The sequence below is a fragment of the Vicugna pacos genome, chromosome 1, assembly GCF_048564905.1.
Source record: "Vicugna pacos chromosome 1, VicPac4, whole genome shotgun sequence".
NCBI classification, from domain to species: domain Eukaryota; kingdom Metazoa; phylum Chordata; class Mammalia; order Artiodactyla; family Camelidae; genus Vicugna; species Vicugna pacos.
The window spans coordinates 20,515,361-20,540,522 of record NC_132987.1 but is presented as its reverse complement, the minus strand read 5'-3'; the positions used below and the strand labels follow the sequence as shown (position 1 = coordinate 20,540,522).

Here is a 25,162-nt window from a genome sequence, read left to right as displayed (position 1 = left end):
CCTTTTTCTAGCTACTTCACCTCCTAGTGCCTTCTTAATTTAAATGTAAAATGCAGATAGAATGGTACCAACTCTAAGGGGATGGGGAGGGATCAGGTAATTAATTCATGAAAAGCGTATGGAGTTGGTGCTCAACAGATGTTAGCCATTATTATTAGGGCTACAACACTGTACTAAGTATTCTGTAGCACAGAAATTTCAGAAAGTTTTCAGTTAGCTGTGCAATCTTGGGGCTGAAGTTTCTCTTCAGTAAAATTAGGGAGTTGGATCAGATAAGGTATAAACTGACCGTAAAGGTCTCGAATTACGTACTTTGTATTTTCCTAACGGAAATACTGAGACATACATACAATTAGTACCTGTTCTTGACACATCTTAGCAACAGTCAGGCTGGGGATGTAGCTGGCCACCGAGCCTTTGATGCTACTAGATTTCTACTATCAGAAGATCACAGTCCATGGTTCATGGGAGTGCAACCTGGCATAATCTTACTAGAAGTTTATCCGAAGCCATAAAATTATGTATTCCCCAGAATTTCATTTCTAAGACTATATCCTAGGACAATGATAAATAATAAATAAGGGTGCTGCAAGATAGCTACAAGGATGCTTATTACAGGACTATTTATAATAAGGAAAAACTGAAAAAATATTGATAATCAGAAGAGGGTTGATTAAATTATGGCGCAACTGTGGAATGAAATGCAGTTGCAAAAGTGATTAACGAGGAATGTTTTGACATGGTAAGATGCTTCCAATATATTGTTAAATGGAAAACAAGTTATCAAATAATATATATACTATGACCCTAGAGTGATTAAAAACCAATCTGGTGGATTGGGCATAGCTCAAGTGGTAGAGCACACGCTTAGCATGCACGAGGTCCTGGGTTCAATCCCCAGAACCTCCATTTAAAAAAAAAGTTTCAGAAGGGAGAACTTACTGGTTAGGAGGGAGTTCTAATATCTTCTCAATGATGTTCAGCAGCCCAGCAGCTCATAATTGTGGCTTTGGGGTCTTTGGGTTTAGGTCTGTAGCAGATACTTGGGGTGGTGTTTATGCCTGCAGGACAGAATTTGTATCAGAAGGAAGTCTTTCTGTGCAGGACACTTTTAACTCTGTGTGTTTTGTATTTTTGCAGATGAATGAATCATGTTTGCTTTAAGTCAGTGCGCATGGAAGAGGTGGCAGATCCCACTAACGTGAAGTAACTTCCAGCCCTCTTTAGCTTCATCATCTCTTTAATGAACCCTCACTGTGGCGTATGATTCAAGCTCTCGGGACATTATGCAAAAATTTTCTTATGAACTTACGGACCACTTAGCCCATTTCCCTCTCTCTGACTTTTCCTGCCCTCTGGTTTTGGTGCCTGCACCTGGTTTTCATGTTCTCTTACTGTTCTCTGTCAGATGTTGGTAGCCTCCAATCATCCGATCCAGCTTCCCCTAGGATTCCTCAGCCTTTGAGTCTAGTGAGTGCCTCCCATGAGCAGTGGCCTGTGACTGGAGCTGACTTCTCTCCTCCGGGCTTGCCTACCCCCTGCAAATGGAAGCAAAGCTTGGGGCAGACCTTGTGGGGTCCTGGGCAGAGTCACAACCTAACAAGCCACCGTATGTCTCAGGGGGAATTCAGCCAAGTCCTGGTAAATGCTTAACAATCCGCTCTCCAGAAAAAAACAAACCTGATGTGTCAGATTTGCCAGTTTTCGTGATGCAGCTACACCCACTGTGGTCTAAGCCCGACTACTAAGGTGAGGTCACCCAGACTGCGGAGCTGGGAAGAGGTGCACACGCCGCAGGGCCAGCGCAGGCACGTCCTCATGATGCAATATTTCAATCGTCCTTGTCTTCCAAAACAAGGAAGAGCTAGTCAAGCACATTCTCGCTGGAATTTTTTCCAGAGAAAACCTTCCTCATGCTCACATTCTCCCTAAGTTAGTCTGTGGCCAGAGGGATGATTAGAAGGAAGCTTTGATTTGGAATTGCCTTTTGCTCTTAGTCTTTCCTGGTCCTCCTTCCTCCTTGAGTGAGGAAATGCTGGCTTAGAGTCACTTTTCCTGGCAAGACAGTCACCATGCAAGGGAGGAAAGGGGCTAAATACAGGCGATCTAGCCCTTGTGTGTCTCAAGTGTTAACAGACGAGAGATTGCCAACTTAATGTAACATCCGAGGTGAATTAGCTGAGTTATCTGTGGCCATGACAGAAAAGGGGGTGGGAGACGTGAGCAGATAGAGTATGTCATTTAAATGCTCAGAGAATCCAGATTTCAGTGAATGGTTTGTGCCCGCTTTTTAAATTCCTGTTCCTGAAACAAATAGATGGATTTATTTCTCTTCTTTTCGGCACCCCTACACAAACCAGGGTAGGACATGGTCGGTGACACAAGGACCAAAGGTGGACTGTGGGAAGGGGAGGCAGGGTGACAGAGGGACAGATAGTCCACAAACTGCGTGAATTGATCAAACACTCAACGTGACAGGAAGGGTGGCCGACAAAGTCATGAATTAACAACAAGCCTGAGAACTCCACATGCCTGGACCGAGCTCTGCCCTGCAGGATCTGCTGTGCGGTTTTACAGGCCGAGCCCCGAACACAAGCAAGCAGAGGCGAGGGCCGGAGGGCACCCCTGGGAAGCGAGGCACAGACAAGGCATCGGAATGTTTGGTTGAGCCGCTGTTTCACCATTGTCTGCCTCGTTACCAGTTATGACATGTGCCAGGGCAGGCTTTCCCCTTCATTCCACTGGCATTTGTTAAAACAACACGCACCAAGACCCGATCTGGATGTGTCTTTTGGCCTGCCTGTAACTTTCCACTTTGAGACATACATGTCTTGATTTCACAGCTTTGATATCGACTAACAGAGATATCCAGCCAAAGGGGGACACCTTCAGGACAGGTGTGGTCCGTCTCGGGCCATATTCCTACAAGGCCCAGCACGTGATAAGCCCGAAACTGGAATTTGTTGTATGAGTGAATGAAGATGATTGTTTTTGAAGATGCAAAGAAACAGAAATGTAGTTTCAAAAGGACCTTTCTAAGTGTCTACACCTGAGCTGGCCGGGCCACAGGCCCAGACTTACAGGGAGCGAAGTAAAAGGTCTAAGGCGCAGAGTAGAAGGACGCACTCAATTCTGGTTTTGTGCAAGTTCAGAGGCTGTGCTTCCTTGCGTGATCCTGAGAGCAAGCGCCGTCTTAAAGGTCCTAAACCCTGTGCCGCAGCTGACTCGCTCACCTCACTCTCGTCCTGGCCCTGCTAGTCCATTTAGGGCCAACGAAATGTATTTCTTAAAATTCTCTCCTCCTTGGGCTCTGTCCACTAACTCGTGCCCCGAGTCCCATAGGAGATGTTTCAGGGAATTAGGGAGGAATGGGGGCAGTTCCTACCTAGGAAACCAGTGACCACCAGACAAGAGCTAGAGCTACCAGGTACACCTGGGTTTACTCAGAACTTACAGTGTACTTGGGTAAGTCTGCTAACCTCTGAAGCTTGTCTTCTTCCTTAACAAAATGCAGGTAATAATACCCACTTCACTGACGAGTGTGCGCATTGGGAGTAACATACGAGAAGTGCTGAGGGCGGCACTCCACATGTGCTAGGTGCTCAATAAACGGGAGCTTTTATTGTGTCATTATTAGTGGTGATGCTGGTGCCGCTGCCCAGCCAGCTCTCAGGTGAGACAGAGCACACATGTGGGCTTGTCGAAAAAAATTCATAGCAGCTGTGGAGGAGGACAGACCCAACAGGTGTGTAACCCAGGCCGCGCTCTGACTGTGTGCCAGGTGTGGTGTGGGGGTTCTCCTGCATTTTCTTTCATCCTGGCCACTGACGATTCTTACTCGATGATGTGTACTTGTGGACAAGAGATATGTTTTTATATAAGTATGTCCCATGCAACATTTGGGACATACTTACACTAGAAAAAATGAATTGGAAAAAAATTAATGAATTTCTGCAATTTAAATTTTACAGGGCATTCTGCATTTGCACTGGCAAACCTTGGAGGGGACTCATTAGTTCAGGGACTCTGAGATGCTGGGTGTGCCTCTGGAATGCATGTTTGCATGGATGGCCCTGGCTCAGCACACGGCACTACCAGCCGGTGAATTTCTGAAGCTGTCTTTGGTTCTTGTGGCTCCTGGCTTTCTCCTCCCTGCCTCTTCTTCCCTGAGGCTTCTCCTGCTGCATGTAGGAATGGTGGGCATGGCAGGAATGCACGTCCAGCTGGCTGTGCAGATGGGAGAGGCAGGGTAAGGCGAATAGGTTTAAAAATAGAGAAGAGTCAGCTGGCCCCATGTACCTCAACCAAACTTTCTGGGAAATGCCAGGGGCTTTCTGGGCTCACCCCCACTCCCACCAGCCCTCTGGTTAGGGCTCTGCTCTCTGCTGCGTGTTTCGTGAGAGAACAAAAAGAGAGATGGCTCTTGCTGAGAACTTTTTCTCATGGAAGCAGAATTTTTAAAATAGGCCCCAGGTTCCCTGACGGCCTTGTGACATTCTGTGTTGTGTTAATGGATAATCCTCAAAATAAGAAAAAGCCAGAAAGAGAAAGAAAAATACCATATGATATCATTCATACGTGGAATCTTACAAAATAAAAAAAAAGAAAAAAGGACACTATGAACTCATCTACAAAACAGAAACAGACTCTCAAACATAGTAAACAACCTTATGGTTACCAGGGAAAGGTGTAGGAAGGGATAAATTTGGGAGGTTGAGATTTACAAATGTTAGCCACTATATATAAAAATAATTTTAAAAAGTTTCTTCTGTATAGCACAGGGAACTATGTTCAATATCTTGTAATAACCTTTAATAAAAAATATAAAAATGAATATATGTATGTGTATGTGTGACTGGGACATTGTGCTGTACACCAGAAACTGACACATTGTAACTGATTGTACTTCATTTAAAAAAAAACCATGACTGTCATACAGAAACAAAAATGAACACATGTTAAAGATTTTATTTAAGTCTTTAATGAGGAAACTGGCATTACAACCAATTCAAAGAAGTAATAAAATCCACAAATTTATATGAGGTAAAGGAATGTTGAAATGAATGAGTGGACATAAAATTGGCTTGAGGGAGTGTTATACGCTGTATTGTGTCTCCCCAAATCCATGTGTTAAGTCCTAACCCCCCAGGTACCTCTGGGGTACCTGTGACTGTATTTGGAGTTAAGGTCTTTAAAGAGGTAATCAAGTTAAAATAAGATCATTAAGATGGGCCTTAATCCAGTATGACTGCTGTCCTTGGAAGGAGAAGAAATTAGGACGGAGACCACAGAAGGAGGACGTGAGGCAGAAGAAGGTGGTCATCTAGAAATCAAGGACAGAGGTCTCAAAAGAAACCAACCCCAAGGACACCTGGATCTAGCTTCCAGAACTGAGATAAATTTCTGTGGTGTAAGCCACCCTGTCGATAGAATTTTGTTATCATGGCCCTAAGAAACTAATACAATGGGGATGGGTCATTTAAATATTTATAGGCAAGAATTATTTTATATCTCAGTTAGTTACCTACAATCTACAGAGCTGTAAAAAGCTCCGTTAAAATCAGATAACCCAGTCAGTTTAATCATGAGACTTATGACTATAAGCAGTAAACCTGAGGGTCAATCCAGCTCCACTGCCTGTTTTTGTAATGAAAGCTTTATTGGCACACAGACATATTCAGTCCTTTCCATTGTCTAAGGCTGCTTTCCCACCACAAAGGCAGAGTTAAATTGTTGCATCTACACAGTCTAAAATATTTACTGCATTGTCCTTCTTTTTTTTTTTTTTGTGGTTTGGTAAAAACTTCACCACCAACCAGCCACAGTTCATGGTCTGGATTGTGGAACCACTAATTCGGCTCAACCTTAGGCACCAACTGCTGGCTCTGTCCAGGGAGAATCTGCCGGCTCAGACCAGGAGCCCTGGACTTACTCCGCCCCACCCCCATCCTTTCAGCTGGGGAGGGCGTCTTTGGGGGTTGGTTTTGGCCAGATCCAGCTTGGGCACACATCCAGATCCAATTAGGACAGTTCCTGCCTTGCTTTAAATGATACACTTTTTGTTGATTCTGAAAAGAAAGATATGTTCAGTGCAGAAAACTTAGGAAAAAACGGAAAGAACAAAATTTATCTCTACCCAGAGAGATATAAAGGTTTACTGATGCACAAGGGGAACAAAAGCACTTTCCAACCTAAAAATTTTAAAGGGGCAAAACCCAGCATATCTTCCCAAACTGAAATGGGCCTGGTGCATTGGGTGCACCAATATTTATTGAAAGAATAGTTAAACCTAAATAACTGCAATTATTTTTCCTAGATGATCCAAAAAATTTAACAAGTCTTTTTAAAAAATTTTTTTTTGATAATCAAATGGCTAATATGGTCAGTCTTCCAGCCCCTTCCCCCCCAAATATTCTTGTACCTATTTTTTCCTTTATCATATTTTTTCCTTTTAGGGCTTATAACTGCCAAGAACAACCATTCAAGAAGCAAGGATCACAGGGGGAGGGTGTAGCTCAGTGGTAGGGTGCATGCCTAGCATGCATGTGGTGCTGGGTTCAATCCCCAGTACCTCCATTAAAAATAAACAAACCGAATTACTTCCCCCTAATAAATAAATAAATGAAAGATAAAAAAAAGAAGCAAGGATTATATATTTTCACTATTTCCATCACGTTTTACTGCCCAGACAATTTACTTAAGTTAAACTGCCCTAATGATAAATACAACATAATAATGATCTTTAAAAACTGATCTGGTACTCACTCATGATTTCAAATGTGTAATTCCTAAGAAGCAAAGTTAATATTCAATTTTTTTCACTTCCAAGCCTGGTCACCTAAATGAAAAACACCTTAAATTTGATACTCAACATAAACAATTGAGAATATTTTTTAACACTTTGTGGCTTGCAGTCCCAAAGTCAATAATTCACGACTGTTTCCTTTGAAAACATCATCCATACCTTCTGCCTTGCAAGGCACTTCTAAGCCCCTTCAAGAAGTTTATGAAATCCATCTCCTTCTTAATTAAACAGAAATTTCAAATAATCCCTAACTAGCTAGAAGGGTATAAAAATGACTTCTTCCTGGTTCTTCTTTGTCTAAATACTTCACTCATACACTTCTTGGTTTCCCCTGATGTTTTATTATGTTTATAGAATTTTTCTCTAAAAACATAATCTCATTTTAACTTTCTAAAAATCAGTAAGCATCATCCCTTTACAAAAATCACTTCTTTCCTTTGATGAAATATCTGGTTGCATCTTTTTTTTTTTTTAATGGAGTTATGGGGTTTGAACGCAGGACCACTCTACCACTGAGCTATACCTTCCCCCCATTTTTTAAGTGAAGGTACCTGGTATTGAACCCAGGACCTCATGCATGCTAAGTGTGTGCTCTACCACTGAGCTATACCCTCCCTCAAGTTTGCGTCTTATTTAGGTCTTGAATCCGACCACAACCTGCACAGATCCTTCTGCACTGGCTTATTTCTCTCCATCTCAAAATATTTAATTTCCATGCTGAAGTCTGAACCTCACCTGCCCTGCCCTGATAGAGATGAATGAATCTCTTTCCCTCTGACTTGGCTCAGGTGGATCCCGACCTGGCGTAGGATAAGAAAGAGGCCTGGGATGGGCCCCCACGTCTCCACTTATTCCAATTCGATTTTTCTTTTGCTCTGCGTAAAAAATTTCCTTCTCAACCACTCCCCAGGAATCAGCTGTCTTGCTTCTCTCACTTCCTCTGTAACTTTTAATGAAGGTGACTGGGTTCAGATCTTAATAGTTTGTCCTTCGACCTAGAGTCATTTGACCTGCTGCCACTTACCATAGTCTTCAATTTATTATGCCTAGTTATGCACTATTTGCTTCCTATACACTATTTCTAGTCTTCACAACAACCCTGCAAAGCTGTGTGACCTTGGGCAAGCTATAAAGCATCTCTGAGCATCAGTTTCCTCTTTTGAAACGTGAATAATTACACCCACAGGAGTCTGCATTCTACACTGCGCCACAGGGACTTTCACAGATGGTTGTCTTGTTTCTCTATTGCGTCCTCAACACCACTCAGCATAGGGGCTGAATGTATAGTTAGAGCTCAACACATACATACTTGGTGACTGTTTGAATAAAATTTTCTTATTCAATTATTTTCCTGAGTTACTTCTAAAATATGAAACAGAAATTTGTATATTTAAAATTTATCAAAAGCAGTTGGCATTCACATGAAGGAACCAATGCAAGAAAGAAAACGTCACTTTTTAAATGTCTAATGTTTATAAAGTTAAATCCTGAGGCCTCTACTCTTGGAATACTCTGGTTAATTGGATTTCTGTTAACTGTTGATTCTTTTTTTGTTAAATAGACTCAGAAATTTTATCAATTTTTGAGCTATTTTCTTGCCTTAGGAAAAAGAACCTGCTAGACACACCTGAATTCTGCTTTGGTGACTCAGGACTCTGCAATATTTATTTCCAGGGTGGGGTTTGGAGCACCCCGAGCTCACTGAGGATGGAGGAAGAGCAGGGGGGTGAGTGGCATGTGCGCTAACCCAGGACTCAACTCCAAAGGAGTGTCTTACGCCTTGTTTCAGATACGGTTGATGCTGTCTTATAGCTGAGGATTGTTGGTAGCTGGATCCCGCTGACCAACTTTATTTTATTTATTTATTTTTTTGGCCAGTGTTTTTGTAACTCTTGTCAAGGATTAAAATTTTTGAGTAAGTTCAGCCAGGTTTCTCACCATTGGACAAGTGAGATTTCCTTACGTACACACGTATCTTTTAAAAATACATATATATAATCATCCTAGATTTATATTTGTGCCATCTCTCTCTCTCTCTCGTCAGCCTTAAAATTCTCACTTTGGCTGTGCTTTTGAGAAGTGCTAACCCTACAATAAAGTGCTGGCTGGGCAGCCACCTGAAATGAGGGCCACTGTTTGTTCAAATCATATTTCTTGAAATAGCCAAGAATACTACTTCCCAAGATAGGTGTGAGGAACTAAAGCGTGCAAAGACAAGGAAATCTACAAGATGAATACAGATTATCTTCAGTTTCATTTGCACTACAATTGCCAACATTACATTTTTAGGATATTTGGAAAGTTGCTATCAAAATGTATGACTGGAGTTTTGAGCAACCAAACAAGGTCCCATGTGTAATAACATTTACATCTACACGATCATGGTTCCCAAACTTTGCTGCACGTTGGAACCACCTAGGGAGTTTTGAAAATCTAAGTGCCCAGGTTGTATCCCAGACCAATTAAAGTCTGGGGGTGGGAGTCACACATTAGTATTTTGAAAGATCCCTAGGTGATTCCAAAGTTCATCAAAGTTTGGGAACCAATGGCATATGGAATTACATAGTTAAGCAGTTTGTAGAATGTTATTTAAAGGACTCAACGTACAGAATACTTTAATCCACAGACCTCATGTCTGTTTACATGCTGTTTAATATGCTGCAACATTATAATGGTAGAATATTTCAAAAATACGAAAAAGAGACTTTCAGTAAATTAAAAATTAATTTGTAATCTAAAATATTGCCAAAATATTACAATCCACTCCTTTTTGGGGGGGGATGAATAGAATATCAGGAATATTTATTTCCAGCTTCAAAATCCTTTTTATAAGTACAGAAGCAGAAGACATAGTGAAAGATGAAGGGAAGAAAAGATATAAACAGAGAAAAACTAAAATGATTATTTACTAAGAATTGCAAATGCTCATTTTCTGAGTATACCACAAAGTTCCATTCTCTGTTCCTAGGACTTTGCGTAATTTTCAGGAACACAATGGTGAGGGCTCATGCTTTTAGTTTATCAAAATAAAACTGAGCGTTCCTTTTCCTAGCTTTCAGTGAAAACTGAGACTTTACTCTTCTTTATGAAGGAAGAAAGAAAGAAAGAGAGAGAGGAAGAAGGGAAGGAAGGCAGGAAAGAGAGGAAGGAAGGAAGGAAGGAAGGGAAAAGGAAGAGAAAAAAAGAAAAGGAGAGAGAGAGAAGAAGGAAGGAGGAAGGAAGGAAAGAAAACACATCCTACTATTGAGCTTGCCTGTCCTTTGAGCTGTTCTCTGGTTGAAATGCCCCTCCTGATTGATCAGTCCTCAGTCAACAAATTTTTGTGTGTTAGGATTCAAGGATTACACATGTCAGCGGAGACTCCTACTGCCTGTCTGGTGGAGAGAACAACTTACAATAACAAACATACACCAGACTTGGATGAATTACCCTCCCCACAACCTGCAGGCCTGTTGGGGTCGTTCAATTCTTCAAACAGTCCTGTTTCTATAATCTCTTCCTGCCACGCGATGGGAACGGCGCCTGTTGCAAATGTTTGGAAGAACTGCTTATCTTTGTCATCGAATTCAACTCCTCGAACCTCAGAGAAATCTTCAATTTCACCGATGTCTTTGGCATAAACCACTGAAGGGTCTGGCACAAATGGAGGTTCAACGAGGCCAGCTTCCAGGCGAGGAAAGTTGATGGTTTTGAAGAAATGGTGTTTCCTGGGATCATCAGACTTTTCTCTGGGAAGAGAGGAGATGGTCAGCCTAAGACACAGTAATAAACCAAAACAGGAGATGTTCTAGCAACACAAAGTGTGTGGCACTCTTTTCCTATAATATGTTTCATTTTTAATTGCAAAGACAATATAAGTGAAAACATAATTTAGAAAAATAACTTTAAAAATCACCCACAATTCGACCATACGCAGACAGTAGCATTTTCATTGCTTGCAGACAGCCTTCACCTGCAGATGTAATTTTTGAATAGCCAAGCAGTAGACATGAAGTTTATTCTTGGTGTTTCATGGAAACACCAGCAAAATTCAATAGGGCCAGCATATACTTGCCTGCAACTTCCAGTCACTGCCTCTTGCTCGGTCCTTCAGGGTCACACAAAGCAAGTTAAGCACGTCTCTTCTCATTTGACCACCACTCACATTTTAAAAGATAGCAATTGTATCTCCTCACTCTTCATATAACATGATTTCTAGGAGCCCCACCTACCTCTCCCAACGGCCACAATAATCTTTAAAGACCTTTAGATAATTCATTCATAATATTTAGCAGCATGAATGAGCATACCTTCAGTGCTCAAGACTATGGTTATTTGTTACCAAACCCTCCTTCCCTATGCTAGAAATTTTTCTAGTATTTGACTTAAAATAAGGGCGGAAAATGTGTGTTTCCAATTGTGTGACCTCTTGTATTAGTTATCTATTGCTGTGTAACAGATTGCCCCAACATTTAGTGGCTTAAAGCAACAAACATTGATTATCTCACAGTTTCTGTGGGGCAAGAATCTAGACTTGGCTTAACTGGGTGCCTCTGCATCAGGGTATCTAGTGACGTCACAGTAAAGCTATTGGTCGGGGCTGTGGTCTCATCTAAAGGTTCAGCTGGGTGAGGGGAGGTCGGTGGTGGGGGAATCTGCTTTCAAGCTCACTCGTGATTATTGGCAAGCTTCCATCCCTCACCATGTGAGCCTCCTCATAGGGCTGCTGTATACCATTGTTAACAATCTTTCCTCAGGACAAATGGTCTTAGTGAGAGAGACAGAGAGAGAGAGAGAGAGAATGTGAGCTCATGACAGAAGACAGTTTTTTTATTACCTAATCTTGGAAATGACATCTCATTACTTCTGCCATTTTCTATTAGTTAGAAGCAAGTCAATAAGTCCAGCCCATCCTTGAGGGGTTAACCACTCAAGGGCATGCATGCCAGGAGATGGGGATCTTTGGGGACCATATTAGGGGTGGCCTACCACACACTTCTCTTGGTTCCTCTTAAGTCCAGTTTTTAAAGAAAAAAAAAGAGCTCAGTCTTGTGGCATCAGATTCAAATGATGTTTTTTTCCCCTTTTTCTTTTATACGAGAAGATATGCTGGTCTGTCTGAGAAATGTCTTTCTTTTGGAAGAAGTCAGTTTCTGTCATGAGTCAATCTTAATAAAACTAATCACATTCATGGTCTTCCCTTTTACATTTTTGCTCCATTTATCAAAAAAAAAAACTTTTAGGAAAAGAACTGAGAACTTCTCACACATAACCCCTTCAGAGACTCCCCATCACATCTGATAGTTGCTGCAGCAGACTCTGCCCAGGAAGATGACTGGAGTCTAAACACAATAATGACATTGCCAATAACAGTAGTGAAAATAGGTAGCATTTATTCAGAGCCTACTCCTGGCTAACACAACATTAAGCTCTTCACTTACTTTATCACAGTTAACCATCACCCCAACCCCATCTGTCTTTTAACTGTATTTTTTAATCTCTTTATACTTGCTTTTGCTTTTATAAATAGTTGTGCATCTGAGAAAGCCAGAAAATACAGGTGAATTTTTCAAAGGAAAAAATTGTAGTCAAATGTTATTATGGAAAAGAGAAACTCAGTTGAAGGTGTCTGATGTCCAGCCATTCCCCAGTGGTTGTTCTGGATTGAAGCCCAGCCTTATCCAGAAAAACCCATCCAGGATTCCTTGGACTTGCCCCACTATAACCCTGCTGAAAAGACAGGTAAGGAAAGCTGCACCATCATAAGATACTACAGAGTATCTCTTTTCCCCCCAAACCCACTGAGTCTCCATCAATTAAAAGAAAGGAAGATGTAGGCTTGTCATCTACCAGAACCGACTGACCAATTTCTGTGTGATTCACAGCCTGGAGAGTAAGAGCCTTGACGGAGGATTACTGAGATAAATTGAAGCTTCAAGGATGGATTTTTTTTTAAAGTCGGATTTACTGAGGTATGATTTACACAGCAACACTTTGAAGTATCAGATAGATCCAAGGAATGGGGGTTAGTATCACATAGATTTTAAATGTGATAGAACAAGGATAGAGCGAAAATTCCACCCAAGGAGATCAGGAATGAAACCCAGGCCTGTATGTCTCAAGAGAACAAAGGAGTTGGAATGGGACCGGGTGCCAGGAGGAAGGAGCTTGTACCACGTTGATGACCGCTGGCAGGCATGAACACCCTGTACCAGAGGCCAAGAGCGCACCTTTAAAGTCACTTTGAGCAGATCTAACTTGGACAAAGAAGAGTGCCTGGGGGTTCAGTAACCTTGGGGAACTTGCCAGGCCAGTCTTCACATCAAGATGCACTGTTCTCAACTAACATCTCAGCAACCAGGCTCCGATGGCCTTGGCTTGTCCATTAGGGATGGCTGACCGCAGCCCTTCCGCAACTAGTCACAGAAGACAGGGAACGATGGGCCACTCAGAGGTTTTCTGTATGTTCCTCAACATCCCCACCTGGATGCCCCTGGAGGGCAGAGCCCACGCCTTATGCCCCTTTCTAATAAATGTCTGTGGTTGTTGATGCGGATCACTTGGTTCTTTCGCACTAGTTCTCAGTTCTGTAGTTAGAAATAGCACGAAGGTCATTTTACTGTTGAATTTTTCCCTGGCAGCTTTGTTCAGGGCTCTTTTGGCCCACCCTCATGCAGTGCACTTTGGACAAATAGGAGAGGCCTTCGACGAAGGCAGCACCTTCTGTAATGGCCAGATCGGCAGCGGCAGGAAGACTTCTCCTGCTTGTTGAACACATTTCAGAGCACTGACGGGGGCTCTTGTGTTACCGAACTCCATACAGAGATTACAGTGGGTCTTCTTATAACAGTCAATGAAGAAGAGATACCAGCTGCCCATACACGAGGGCCACAGTGTGGGGTTTGCCAAGAACAATGGATTTTGGCAAACTGTGTGTCGGAGAAGCACTTAAGTCAGAGACTTGCATGGTTATTTGCCATTGTTCTGCTCCATTGACTGATTAGAATAAACCCTGAAAAATACTTAAGCGGTCTTCACCTTTTATTTTATTGGAAAACACCATAGTTGACCTTGTCTGGAGACCCCATAAGATGCTCAGAAAAGCTTCTGGCTTTCTCCGCAAAATTCATTCACAAACTCGTAAAAGCAAAGGAGGAGATCCTCTTCAGTGATGTCTAAAGAAGGAGAAGAGTTTTTAACTGATTTCAAATGTTTGTGAATGCAACAGGGAGGGGCACTTGACCTCTGCTGTGTAATATGCTGTCTAGGCATTTGCTACACTTTGGAGGACGCGCACGAAATGAATCAAATGTTATCTCATTTGAATGAATGTTTAAAAACATACAAAGAGTTGAAATAAAAAAGTTGGAAGGTTTCCTCTTTCACCGAACAGCTGGTTTTTATATGCCTTCTCTCTAATGTTGTAAACAGTTTTATTCAAAACAGTCACAACATCAAATGCTTTAGCAAAAGGTTTTGCTGGATGGAGCACCTTCAGGCCATGATCTGGTGTTTTAAGGTGGCATTTTCCTGAAGAAGTTGGTCAATAGTTCATTTTATAGACTCAAAGTGTGCTTATAAAGGACTGAGATAGATGTGTATTCAAACACACCAAGGAGGTGGTGTTCCCTTCAGGGAAGTTGTCTAAAGAGACCATTCGCTTCTTCCACTGCCTCAGCCACGGTTGGTACCGCCTCTGATACTCCCCGAGCGCACTTGAGAACAGGGTGGTGGGGACGGTTAGTGGTCACCATCTCAAGCTCTCCTCTCCTTCCTGGGCAGACAGAAGGTAACACTAGCCAGCACCTTGCCCTTAGGCAGGGCCCGAGGACGCATCTTGTCTGACAGAAGTGTGTCTGAAGTGATGTGCTTAGTGGGTCATTGCTGGACAAAGCCCTTCAGGTTTTTGCAGTCTCTTGTGTTGCCATAGCAACTGAAAGCCACCAGTTTCAATGGAACCGAAAGATGCAAGCAGCCTGTAGCTCTGAGTCACTGCTCTGAAGGGAGATACGCTGGAGGAACACTGGACCCATAAAGGACTTCGTGGGAATGAGAAATAATCCTTTGGTTTTAAGCCGCCGAGACTTTGGGATTTGCTTGTTACCACCACATAGCCTATTCTGACTACACTAATACGACAAAGTTGGAATTTACTTGAGAAAAATCAGTTTCATGTTTTCCATCTGATAAATGTAGAACTCCACCTCGTTTCAAAAGACTCATTTGTTAGTTTGGTTATCTGTCACGCTTGGAAAGTTACTATACATGAATTTTGTTTCGCTCCTTAAAAAAATCAGGTCAAAAATAAAAAGCTTGCCTCCATACACAAACATTGTGAGCTAAGGCAGCCCTGTTCTAGGCACCTGGCAACTACTTGGAAGGTTTAGAGTGACTTGGCTCCCTAAGTTCTGGTGTAATATTAAAAATCAGTCATATTATTTTATGGTTGTATCTTTCATATTTGTATGTATTTTTAGATTTTAAAAATTCAGTCCAAGGAATTTAAGACACTCAAACTCATAGTTTAATCAAAATACTATCTGATATCACCTTTAGAGCAAATTAATAATAATTGCTATCACTTATTGAATGATTCCTAACATAACATTATATGTAACTTTGCATACATTATATCTAAATCTCAAAATACTCCACCTGAATTAGTCAGAGTTCTTTAGAGAAACAGAAGCAAAAGGATGTTGAAGGGGTCCAGGATGCACAATAGTGGTATAACATTATTTTGAGCCGAAGGTATTTGAGAGTTAACAGGTGCAGGTTTTGAACACCCCTTGTCTGCCTTTAAGATAAGCAGAGCCTTGGAAAAGAACTGAACTCACAAATCCTCTCCCCAGGAATTTCAGGAGTTTTGGAACCAGGAAAGATTGACTCTTATCACCAGTGACAGAAGTCAGCACCACACCTAAATAGACATTGTCAGAAAACTATCATATCTCTCATCTATTCTCCTAAGGGCCATTTATCTTTCCTAAGTCAACTGTTCTCCCATAAGTGCCCTTCCCCCATGATTTCTAAGAAGTCATTTGTTTTCCTGTAAGTGATCTTCTCCCAGTCCCTTCCCCTATTAAGATGACATAAACCCCCAATTCTAATCACCTTCTAGTCACATTTTTCTGTGAACTCATTTGTGTGTACATTAATAAAAATCTATCTTTTCTCTTGCTAATTGTCTTTTGTGGGTTTAATTTTCAGGCCTCCATCCCTAAACCTAAGAGGGTGGAAGAAAATTTTTCCTCCCTGACAGTGTGTGTGTATGTATATGAGAGAGAGAGAGAGAAAGAGAAAGGTTTACGTTAAGAATTGGCTCACAGGTTCGTGGAGGTTTGGCAAACCCAAATTCTTCAAGGTAGGCTGTCCAGCTGGAGACCTAGGAAGAGTTGTAGCTCAAGTCCAAAGGTGGTTGGGTAGCAGAATTCCCTATTCTCCCAGTCTTTTTCTGTTAAGGCCTTCATCTGACTGCACGAGGCCCAACCACATTATGAAGTATCACCTGCTTTGCTCAAAGCCTACTCATTTACATGCTAGTCTCACCTGAAGAATCCCTGCACAGAAACATCTTGAATAATGTTTGATCAAAATCTGAATGTTCTGGCCTCGTCAAGTTGAGACATAAAATTAACCATCACAATCACAAAACCTCATTTTATATATGAGGATATGAAGACACAGAAAGTAATTCAATTGCTTGAAGTAAAATGACTAGTACATAGCAGAGCTGGGATGTGGGTCTCTCTGTGACTCGAAAACCCTTGGTTTCCTTCCTACATAACACAGTCACCCTCTGTCAAGGGTCTTTTCATAGGTCAGCTTTTCTTATTTTTTTCTTTTGAAATATCTTGATCTTGAGGGGAGGGTATAGCTCAGTGGTAGAGTGCATGTTAAGCATGCATGAGGCCCTGGGTTCAATCCCCAGTACCACCTCCAAATATAAATAAATAAGTAAACTTAATTACCTTCCCCCCTCTTAAAACAAACAAATGAAAGATCTTGATCTTATTATTCCATTGTAAGCAATAAAGCTTGACTTCCCTCAAAAAATTTCAGCTGGACTTAATATAGCTGGCAACATCCTCTGTATTCACTAAATATCTGTTGACTGATTAATGATATGGTACAGAGATGTATAAAAGGGACAGAATTTTCCAGAGCTTTGGCTATCAGTACTGGTGGTTTTTATTTCAAATTTTCATTTTACTCATTTTCGAATAGGTAGTTTATTCACATGTTTCAAAATTTAAAAGCTAATAGAATTAAGTAATGAAAATCCTCATTTGCATAGCTGTCACCAGCCCCCAATTTCCCTCTGTTAAAGTTGATGAATCCTATACATTCCTTGTATACTCTGCTTGAAATATTCTATGCAAGTATTTGAAGTAGTATTCTTTTTCTTCTTTTTTTATGTATGTTGTTTCCACTTCACTTTTTCACTTTAAAATGTATCTTGGAGGTTGTTCCATATCAAGAGTTCATAGGGTTTGAAAGTGTTGAAAATACTTAATCACATAATATACAAATAAAAACAGGAAAACACTACTAATACTTAATCACAAGGCTTTGTCATTAATCCAAAGTATTCTCCAAATCCCTGTGGACAATGCTGACATCACTAATCATGTCTGTTATACAACAGTTTACCTGCTTCCTAAGCGTTGCTCTGGTGTCTTAGCCAAGAAGAGTCTGCAAATATCTTTCACTTCCTCTGTGAAGTTATCGTGTTGGAATCTGACTTCCTCTTTCAGTGTTCTTTGCTTTAAATCCTCTTTACTGACTTTTTCCTTGTAATCTCTGAATGGTGTTCGTCCAGCAACCATTTCATAAATACTGCATCCCATTGCAAACCAGTCCACAGGATAGGAATAACTCGCTTTTTCCATTAGGATTTCCGGAGCCATATAACCATTGGTTCCAGCCTGTAAAGCCCCAAACAAAAACAAAACAAAACAAAAACACGAATGTGAGCGTAACAGACGCTGCTGATTGCCTACCCAGCACCCCTTCTCCTTTCCTCTCCTTGCTGAGGGAGCCCTCATTTATTGGGAGAGGCCATGTGTCTAACCCATTGTATTCCCTGCTTTTCCAGCAGCCTCTGGTGCAGTCAGGGCCCTGGAATCCGTTCTGGCCAATGAGACACGAGGATCTGGCTGGAGTGCCCTCTGAAAGAGACAGATGAGGCTGCTCCTGCAGTGGGAAAATCACCTGGACTCTCCCAGTCTCCTCGCCTCATCTCTCAGGTGAAAAATGGTTGTCTCTAAGCTCCCCTAAGCTCTGCCTCTGCTTTTTACTCACAGAAAATAGAAAATTAGATGCCTGATTTTTTTTTAAGGTCGAGCACTTTATTCCTGGATGTTCACATAATACTATCCAGTCTATGATGCTTCTTACTCTATGTGCTACGTAATGACATTGTTATGACACATTTTTGCCTGTTTGTCTCTGCATTGAAAAATTAATACTGTCATTTTAATCCAGAAAGTTTCACACATTTAACTTCATTTAACATGCATGACTATATATTGTAGGTACACTTATACTGACAATATATACCAAATGACCATTGGGGTAATACACATATGTTAATTTATATATAATATATAATTATATGTTAATACAACATGCATTTTTGGTAAAGTATGCATAACTTACAGTTTAACATCTTACCATTTTTAAGTGTACAGTTCAAGAATATTAAGTACATTCACATTGTGCAGTGAATCTCCAGAACTTTTTTCATTCATCTTTCAAAACTGGAACTCTGCACCCATTAAACAACTCCCCATTACCTGGCTTCCCCAGGCCCTGGCAATCACCATTCTACTTCCTGTCTATGAATTTGACTATTCTAGGTTCCTCATACAAGTGGAATCATGCAGCATTTGTCTCTTTGTAACTGAATGTGATTTTGATACATCCATTCATTCAACAAATATTGAATGAACACCCACAACGTACCTTGTAATTATAAAGTATGTATTTCCATTATAGTATGTTTTCACAAAAAGTAAATTGCAATTGGTTAAAGTATAAGGTATAACCTCTGCAGCATTAAAAAAAATGCAAACAAAGAACACTCTAAAATGACAAGAAGCTTCTAGGAGTACATAAAAAGGAGAACATAAATTATTGGCAAAGTTGTGAGAAAAAAATATGCTCTGTAATTTGACTCAGATTTTTAGGAGAGCAGGAAGACACAGAGCAATAGACAAAGATGCATCAACGGTCCCTGTGTTTTAACCAGGTCACTTAACTTGGGAGCACATATCTCCAAATGTACACAATACCTTAGGAATATCAGATTATATGGATAAATTTTACATGGGTAACAACAATGAAAAACACAAATGACCCAGGCACTAATGAGGAGTAATTGGCTTATGCAAGGAAATTCTGGAAGTGACCAAGATCTGACAGGCTGGGCATGAGTCAGCGTGGCACTGCTGTTTTCATAGAAGTGGGTATGTAATTTGGGTGACCATATGTTCCGGTTTGCCTGGGACAGTCCGAGTTTACATCTGTTGTCCTGGCATCTCGTCCAGCGTTGCATCTGCCCAGACAAAAGGGTGCTGTAGGCTCCTCTGAGGCCCAGGATCTAGTCTTACTCATCTTTGTATCCAAACCAGGTATTTACCTCCGGGCCTCCCCTGCTGCCCAACAAGACTTTTGTTATGTAAACAACAGTAAAGATGGTAACGAAATGTTTTCCATTCACCATCCAACAAATATTTGTTGAGCCATGTTCTGCAGTGATTTCCAGGGATTCCAAGACATACAAGACCTGGCCCCTGCCCTTGAGGATTTACAGGCTGGTGGAGACAGGTCAAAAGGTTAATTCAATATAGGAGGGTCAATGCCATAATGGGAGTGTAAAACAAACACAGGGAGGCCACAGTGTGTGTGTGTGTGTGTGTGTGTGTGTGTGTGTGTGTGTGTGTGTTGGGGATATGTCACTGAAGGGCAACCGCTGAGCTGAATTACAAGGGAAGAACACAGAGAAGGCTGGCCAGGTTAGGGGCAGGTACAAGAATGGAGTCTGGAAAAATGTGGGGTGCTCAGGGAACTTTAAGAAATTTGGCCTTTCTGGAATATAAGATCTGTAGGACGCAGTGGTGGGAGGGGAGACTGGAGGGGGAGATGTGGATGAGAGTGAGAAACGCCATCGACCAAGACAGCAAAAGCCCGTCCCCAGGCTCCCTTTTCTCTTTGTTCTTCTCCTGTAGAGCCAGGAGGCTAAGTACTCCATCTCTCTGCCTCCCTTGCACCTAGGGCAGCCACGTGTATGAGCTTTACTTAAGAAGTGTGCAATGCACAGAAAGCTGGGGAAAAGGGAGGTATGCTTAAAAAGAAAAAGGGAAATACATAAAAGTTATAAGATGGATTCATGGATCAACAGAAGGAGGGATAGGTGAATAGGCACACGATAAAGCAAGTTTAACAAACGTCAATAATGTACAATGAAATACTGTTCAGCTACAGAAAGGAATGAAGTACTGATACATGTTATGACATGGATGAACCCTGAAAACATTATGCTAAGTGAAAGAACCCAGTCACCCAAGACCACTTACTGCATGATTCCACTGATAGGCAATGTCTAAAATAGGTGATTCATAAAATGACTATACTTCAATAAAAAATAAATAAATTTCTTTTAAATGGGGGGAGGGTATAGCTCAGTAGTAGAGTACATGCCTAGCTTGCATGAGGTCCTGGGTTCAATCCCCAGGACCTCCATTAAACAAATAGATAAATAAACCTAATTACCCACCCACCCCCACCCTCAAACAAAAGATAACAAACCAAAAAATAATAATACCACCACCAAAGTAAAAAAAAATGTTTAAATAAATAAATAAGGCGATTTCATAGAGCAAGAAAGTAGATTAGTGGTTGTTTAGGGTTGGGAGAAGGGGAATGGGAGTAGCTGCTAACAGGTAGGAGGTTTCTTTTGGAGATGAAGAAAATATTCTAAAATTGTGATAATGTTTGCGTATCCCTGGGAATATATTAAAAGCCATTGAATTGCACACCTTAAGTGGGTCAATTTTATGGTATTTAAATTATATCTCAATAGAGCTGATTAAAATGTCAGTGGTAAACGCTAGCTAATGGGTGTACAGGGGCTCTTGCTGTGAATTCTTGCAACTGCTGTATGTTTGGAAGTTTTCATGATAGAACGTACAGGTATAAAATGAATGAGGGACGGGGATGTAAGGCTAGATGTTGCAAGACTGGCTGCTAGTTCACCAGGCACATGGGACTCTTCTGGAAGGGTCACAAGGAGGAACCACAGGGAGAGAAGAGGGGGGATATGCTATCTCCCCCTCCCTCCCATCTCCCATTTCCATCAGTCAGTCGTTACCCTGTGTGATATCACTTACATGCAGAACCTAAAAAATACAACAAACCAGCGAATATAACAAAAAAGCAGCAGACTCACATATAGAGAACAAACTCAGGGTTACCAGTGGGGAGAGGGAAGGCGGAAGGGCAATACAGGGGCAGGAAATTAAGAGGTACAAACTACTATGTATAAAATAAATCAGCTACAAGGATACATTATACAGCACAGGGAATATAGCCAATATTTCATAGTAACTATAAATGGAGAATAACCTTTAAAAATTATGAATCACTGTATTGTACACCTGTAACTTATATAATACTGTACATCAACTGTCCTTCAATAAAAAAAAGAAATGTCCCTTTGAATTCTCTGACATGTAAATGTTTAATCATATTTCGAAATTATATATTACTAAAAACAATAAAGAATAGAATTGTTAAAGCAAGAAAAAAAAGTAGGGTTACCCCAAGGCTAGCTTGTCTGTATTTCCAGGTATGTCATCCAGAGCCTTAGCAGGTGCCCTGGAAGCTGGGTCCCACACCCTACAGTATGGCATTTCATCCAGTTGTAGAGGTGGAGGAGCACCTTGGCCTAGAAGCTGTGCCAACACCGTGCTGCTTGAGAGAGAGAAAAGGAGGCAGTCGAGGGACTGTCAGAAGGGGTGTGAGGTTTGTGGCCCAGTGCACCAACTTGGTGAAATTTCTCAGTGACGGGCTTTGGTGTGGGGCACTTTTCATCCACAGTGCTGGCAACTGGCTGGTCTCTCACTCCAGAAACTAATGGCTGTCAGTATTGGGGAATTTTCTCAAATTATTTCTTTGATCATTTTCTCCCTTCCATTTTCTTTCTTCTCTCTCTCTCTCTCTTTTTTGAAATCCTGAATTTATCCTTTGTATTTCTTATCTTTTGCTCCTATTTTCATCTCTTTTGTCTTTTTTCTTTTCTTTTCTTTTTTTTCTGTGAGACTTCCTCAATTATTCTTCTAACTCTTCCATTTTTTTAAGTGCTTTATTGAGAAATTTCAGACATACACAAAAGAAAAGACACTAGAATAATAAGCCCAGTGTACTCTACACCCAGCTTCAGCAATTATCTGTCTTATTTTGTGTGTCTCTACTCACTCCTAAAGCTCCAGTCTATCCTAGATGTCATTTTTATTTCACTATGAACCTCTAAAAGATAAGGTCATTTAAAAAACAAACCCAAAGCACTACAAACACCATTATCTCACTTTAAAAATAACAATCATTCTTTATTATCAAATATCTGGACATGTTTACCCTCTCCTAATTGCCCTAGGAACTTGTTCTCTAAAGAATTTGTTTAAATTTAGATCTAAATAAGGTTCATGCAATGTGATTGTTGATATCTCTCTTAAATCTCTGTGGATATATAAGTTTCTCCTTTATCTCTCCCTTGCAAGTTTTTGCTGGAGAAAACTAGTTAAACTGAAGTTTCCCACAGTCAGATTTTGCTGACTGCATTCCCGTGGTGTCATTTAACATGTTCCTCTGTTCTCCATATTACCTGTAAACTGATAGCTAGATCTAGAAGCTTCTACTGAATTTTTTTTATTGAAGTATAGTTGATTTACAATGTTGTGTTAGCTTCAGGAGTACAGCAAAATGATTCAGTTATACATATACATATATGTGTGTGTGTATATATATATACACGTATGTATGTATGTGTGTGTGTATATATATATACACGTATGTATGTAAGTATGTATGTAAGTAAGTATATATATATATATATATATACACACACACATACACTTTTTCAGATTATTTTCCATTATAGGTTATTACAAGATATTGAATATAGTTCCCTGTGCTGTACAGAAGGAATTTTTTTTAATCTGTTTTATACATAGTGGCTAACATTTGCATCTCAAACTCCCAAATGTATCCCTTCCCACCCCCTTTCCCTTGATGACCATAAGAGTGTTTACTATGTCTGCGATCTGTTCCTGTTTTTTAGATGAATTCATTAGTGTCCTCTTTTTTTCTCCTTTTAGATTCCACATATGAGTGATATCACATGGTATTTTTCTTTCTCTTTCTGGCTTACTTCACTTAGAATGATGATCTTTAGGTCCATCCATGTTGCTGCAAATGGCATTATTTTATTCTTTTTTATGGCTGAGTGGTATTCCATCATATATATATACCACAATTTCTTTATCTAGTCGTCTGTTGATGAACATTTAGGCTGCTTCCATGTCTTGGCTACTGTAAATAGTGCTGCTGTGAACACTGGAGTGCATGTATTTTTTGAATTAGAGTTCCCTCTGGATATATACCCAGGAATGGGATTGCTGGATCATATGGTAAGTCTATTTTTAGTTTTTTGAGGAATCTCCATACTATTTTCCATAATGGCTGCACCAAACTCCAGCCTTTATTAATTGTAGACTTTTTAATGATGGCCATTCTGATTGGTACGAGGTGATACTGAACGTTTTTATTTCTGCAAGTATGTCTTATTAATGTATTATTAGCAGAGAATAATGTGCACAGATCTTATATACTCAGTATCAGTGAATTTTGATAATTGAATACAAATTGAGTACAAAATTATCAGTGAGTTTTGATAACTGAATACACCCATGTAAATACAACCCAAACAAGTTAAAGAACATTTCCAGCTACCCAGAAAGTTTCTTTGTGTCCCTTCTAGTCCATCCTCCACCCCTCTTCCCAGGCAACCCACTTTCTCATTTCTGTCACCATAGATTAGCTTTGTTTGTTCTAGGATTTCATGTAAATGGAATTGTGTGGTAGATACTCTTTTGTGTCTGACTTCTTTTTTTAAAAACATTATGTTTTTGAGATTTATCCATGTTGTTCTGTAAACATATTTGTATATTTTTTTCTTTCCAGATGTCCTTGTTCTTTTCAGAATATTCTTTGTTTCCCAGCATCTGTTCTTCTTTCATGGACGCAATATCTTCCCTTAAATCTTAAATGATTCTAATTGTAGGTTTTAAAAATTATTATTTTCTATCCCCACATTGTTCCTGTTTCCTACAAGTTTCTTTCTTCTGTTTGTTTGGGCACCATCTTTCATTTTGGAGGATTTTTTCAAATGACAAGTGATCTTTGACTCTGTTTATATTTAAGAGGGCAACACCAAAATCTGACAAGAATCTTGTCAACCGATGGGCGTCACTGCAGGGTGATTATGCCAAGCCACTTCACTGGGATCCCACCTGTGAGTATCTGCAGGCGTTTTTTTTGTTAGGCTGCTCAGTTTCCCCAGAGGGAGATCGTCCAACGCCCCACCTGAGGGTGTCAGCCTGCTTGCCCTCACCCTGGGAACTGAGGCGGGGAAGGGGCTGAGGGTCTCCCTGTACGTAGTCAGTCACTCTCCACAGCTCTAAGTTGGGATATATGTTCCTAGGGCAGGCTTCTCTCTGGTTCAGTCTCCTGAGTTGGGGTGAGAGAGGCATGAAGAAAGACCATAGTGGGGGAGGGTGCAGCTCAGTGGTAGAGCACGTGCTTAGCATGTACGTGGTCCTGCGCTCAATCCCCAGTATCTCCACTAAAACAAACACTAAAAATTATAAGGAAAGACTATAAACAACATCCCACTGCATGCCTGGCGGTGGTGATTGGTAAATTCTACTCAGCAACAGTTACTGTGAGCTTGCTCCTTGTGTGGCAAGCTTCCAAAGAGCAGATTTCAGAGGCGAGTGACTTTAAGGATTAACATCGCTAATCAGGGCACTGGATAAACATCAGTCGCTCAGTAGAAGGTGTGGGGTAAAAGTGGAGAGCATATGTCAGTCCTGAACAAAGGATTGTGAGACACATGCTGGGAGAAAAATTGGCAATAATAGTGGACAATGCTTATTGAGTGCTTATTACATGCTAAATATTTTCTCAAGTGCTTAAATGAATTTCCCATTTAATCTTCATGATAACCCTATGAGATAGAGGCTGTTTTATATCCCATTTTTTAGACTAGAAAACTAAACCACAGAGAGCTTAAATCTTGCCCAAGGATACCCACCC

The 25,162-nt window shown here is 40.7% G+C and overlaps 1 protein-coding gene across 1 annotated transcript in view; it reads right to left on the bottom strand.

Annotated features, from left to right (window-relative positions):
- Positions 1-9,984: 9,984 nt before the first annotated feature.
- The window catches only part of GRK7 (G protein-coupled receptor kinase 7), a 32,779-nt gene continuing 17,601 nt past the window's right edge, over positions 9,985-25,162 (bottom strand). The window contains exons 3-4 of the mRNA XM_006202760.3: positions 17,438-17,712; positions 9,985-10,533 (exon numbers count right to left, since the gene is read on the bottom strand). Of these exons, the coding sequence (XP_006202822.1) occupies positions 10,197-10,533; positions 17,438-17,712 (612 nt within the window). The 3' untranslated portion in view covers positions 9,985-10,196. The remainder of the gene's footprint in view (positions 10,534-17,437; positions 17,713-25,162) is intronic.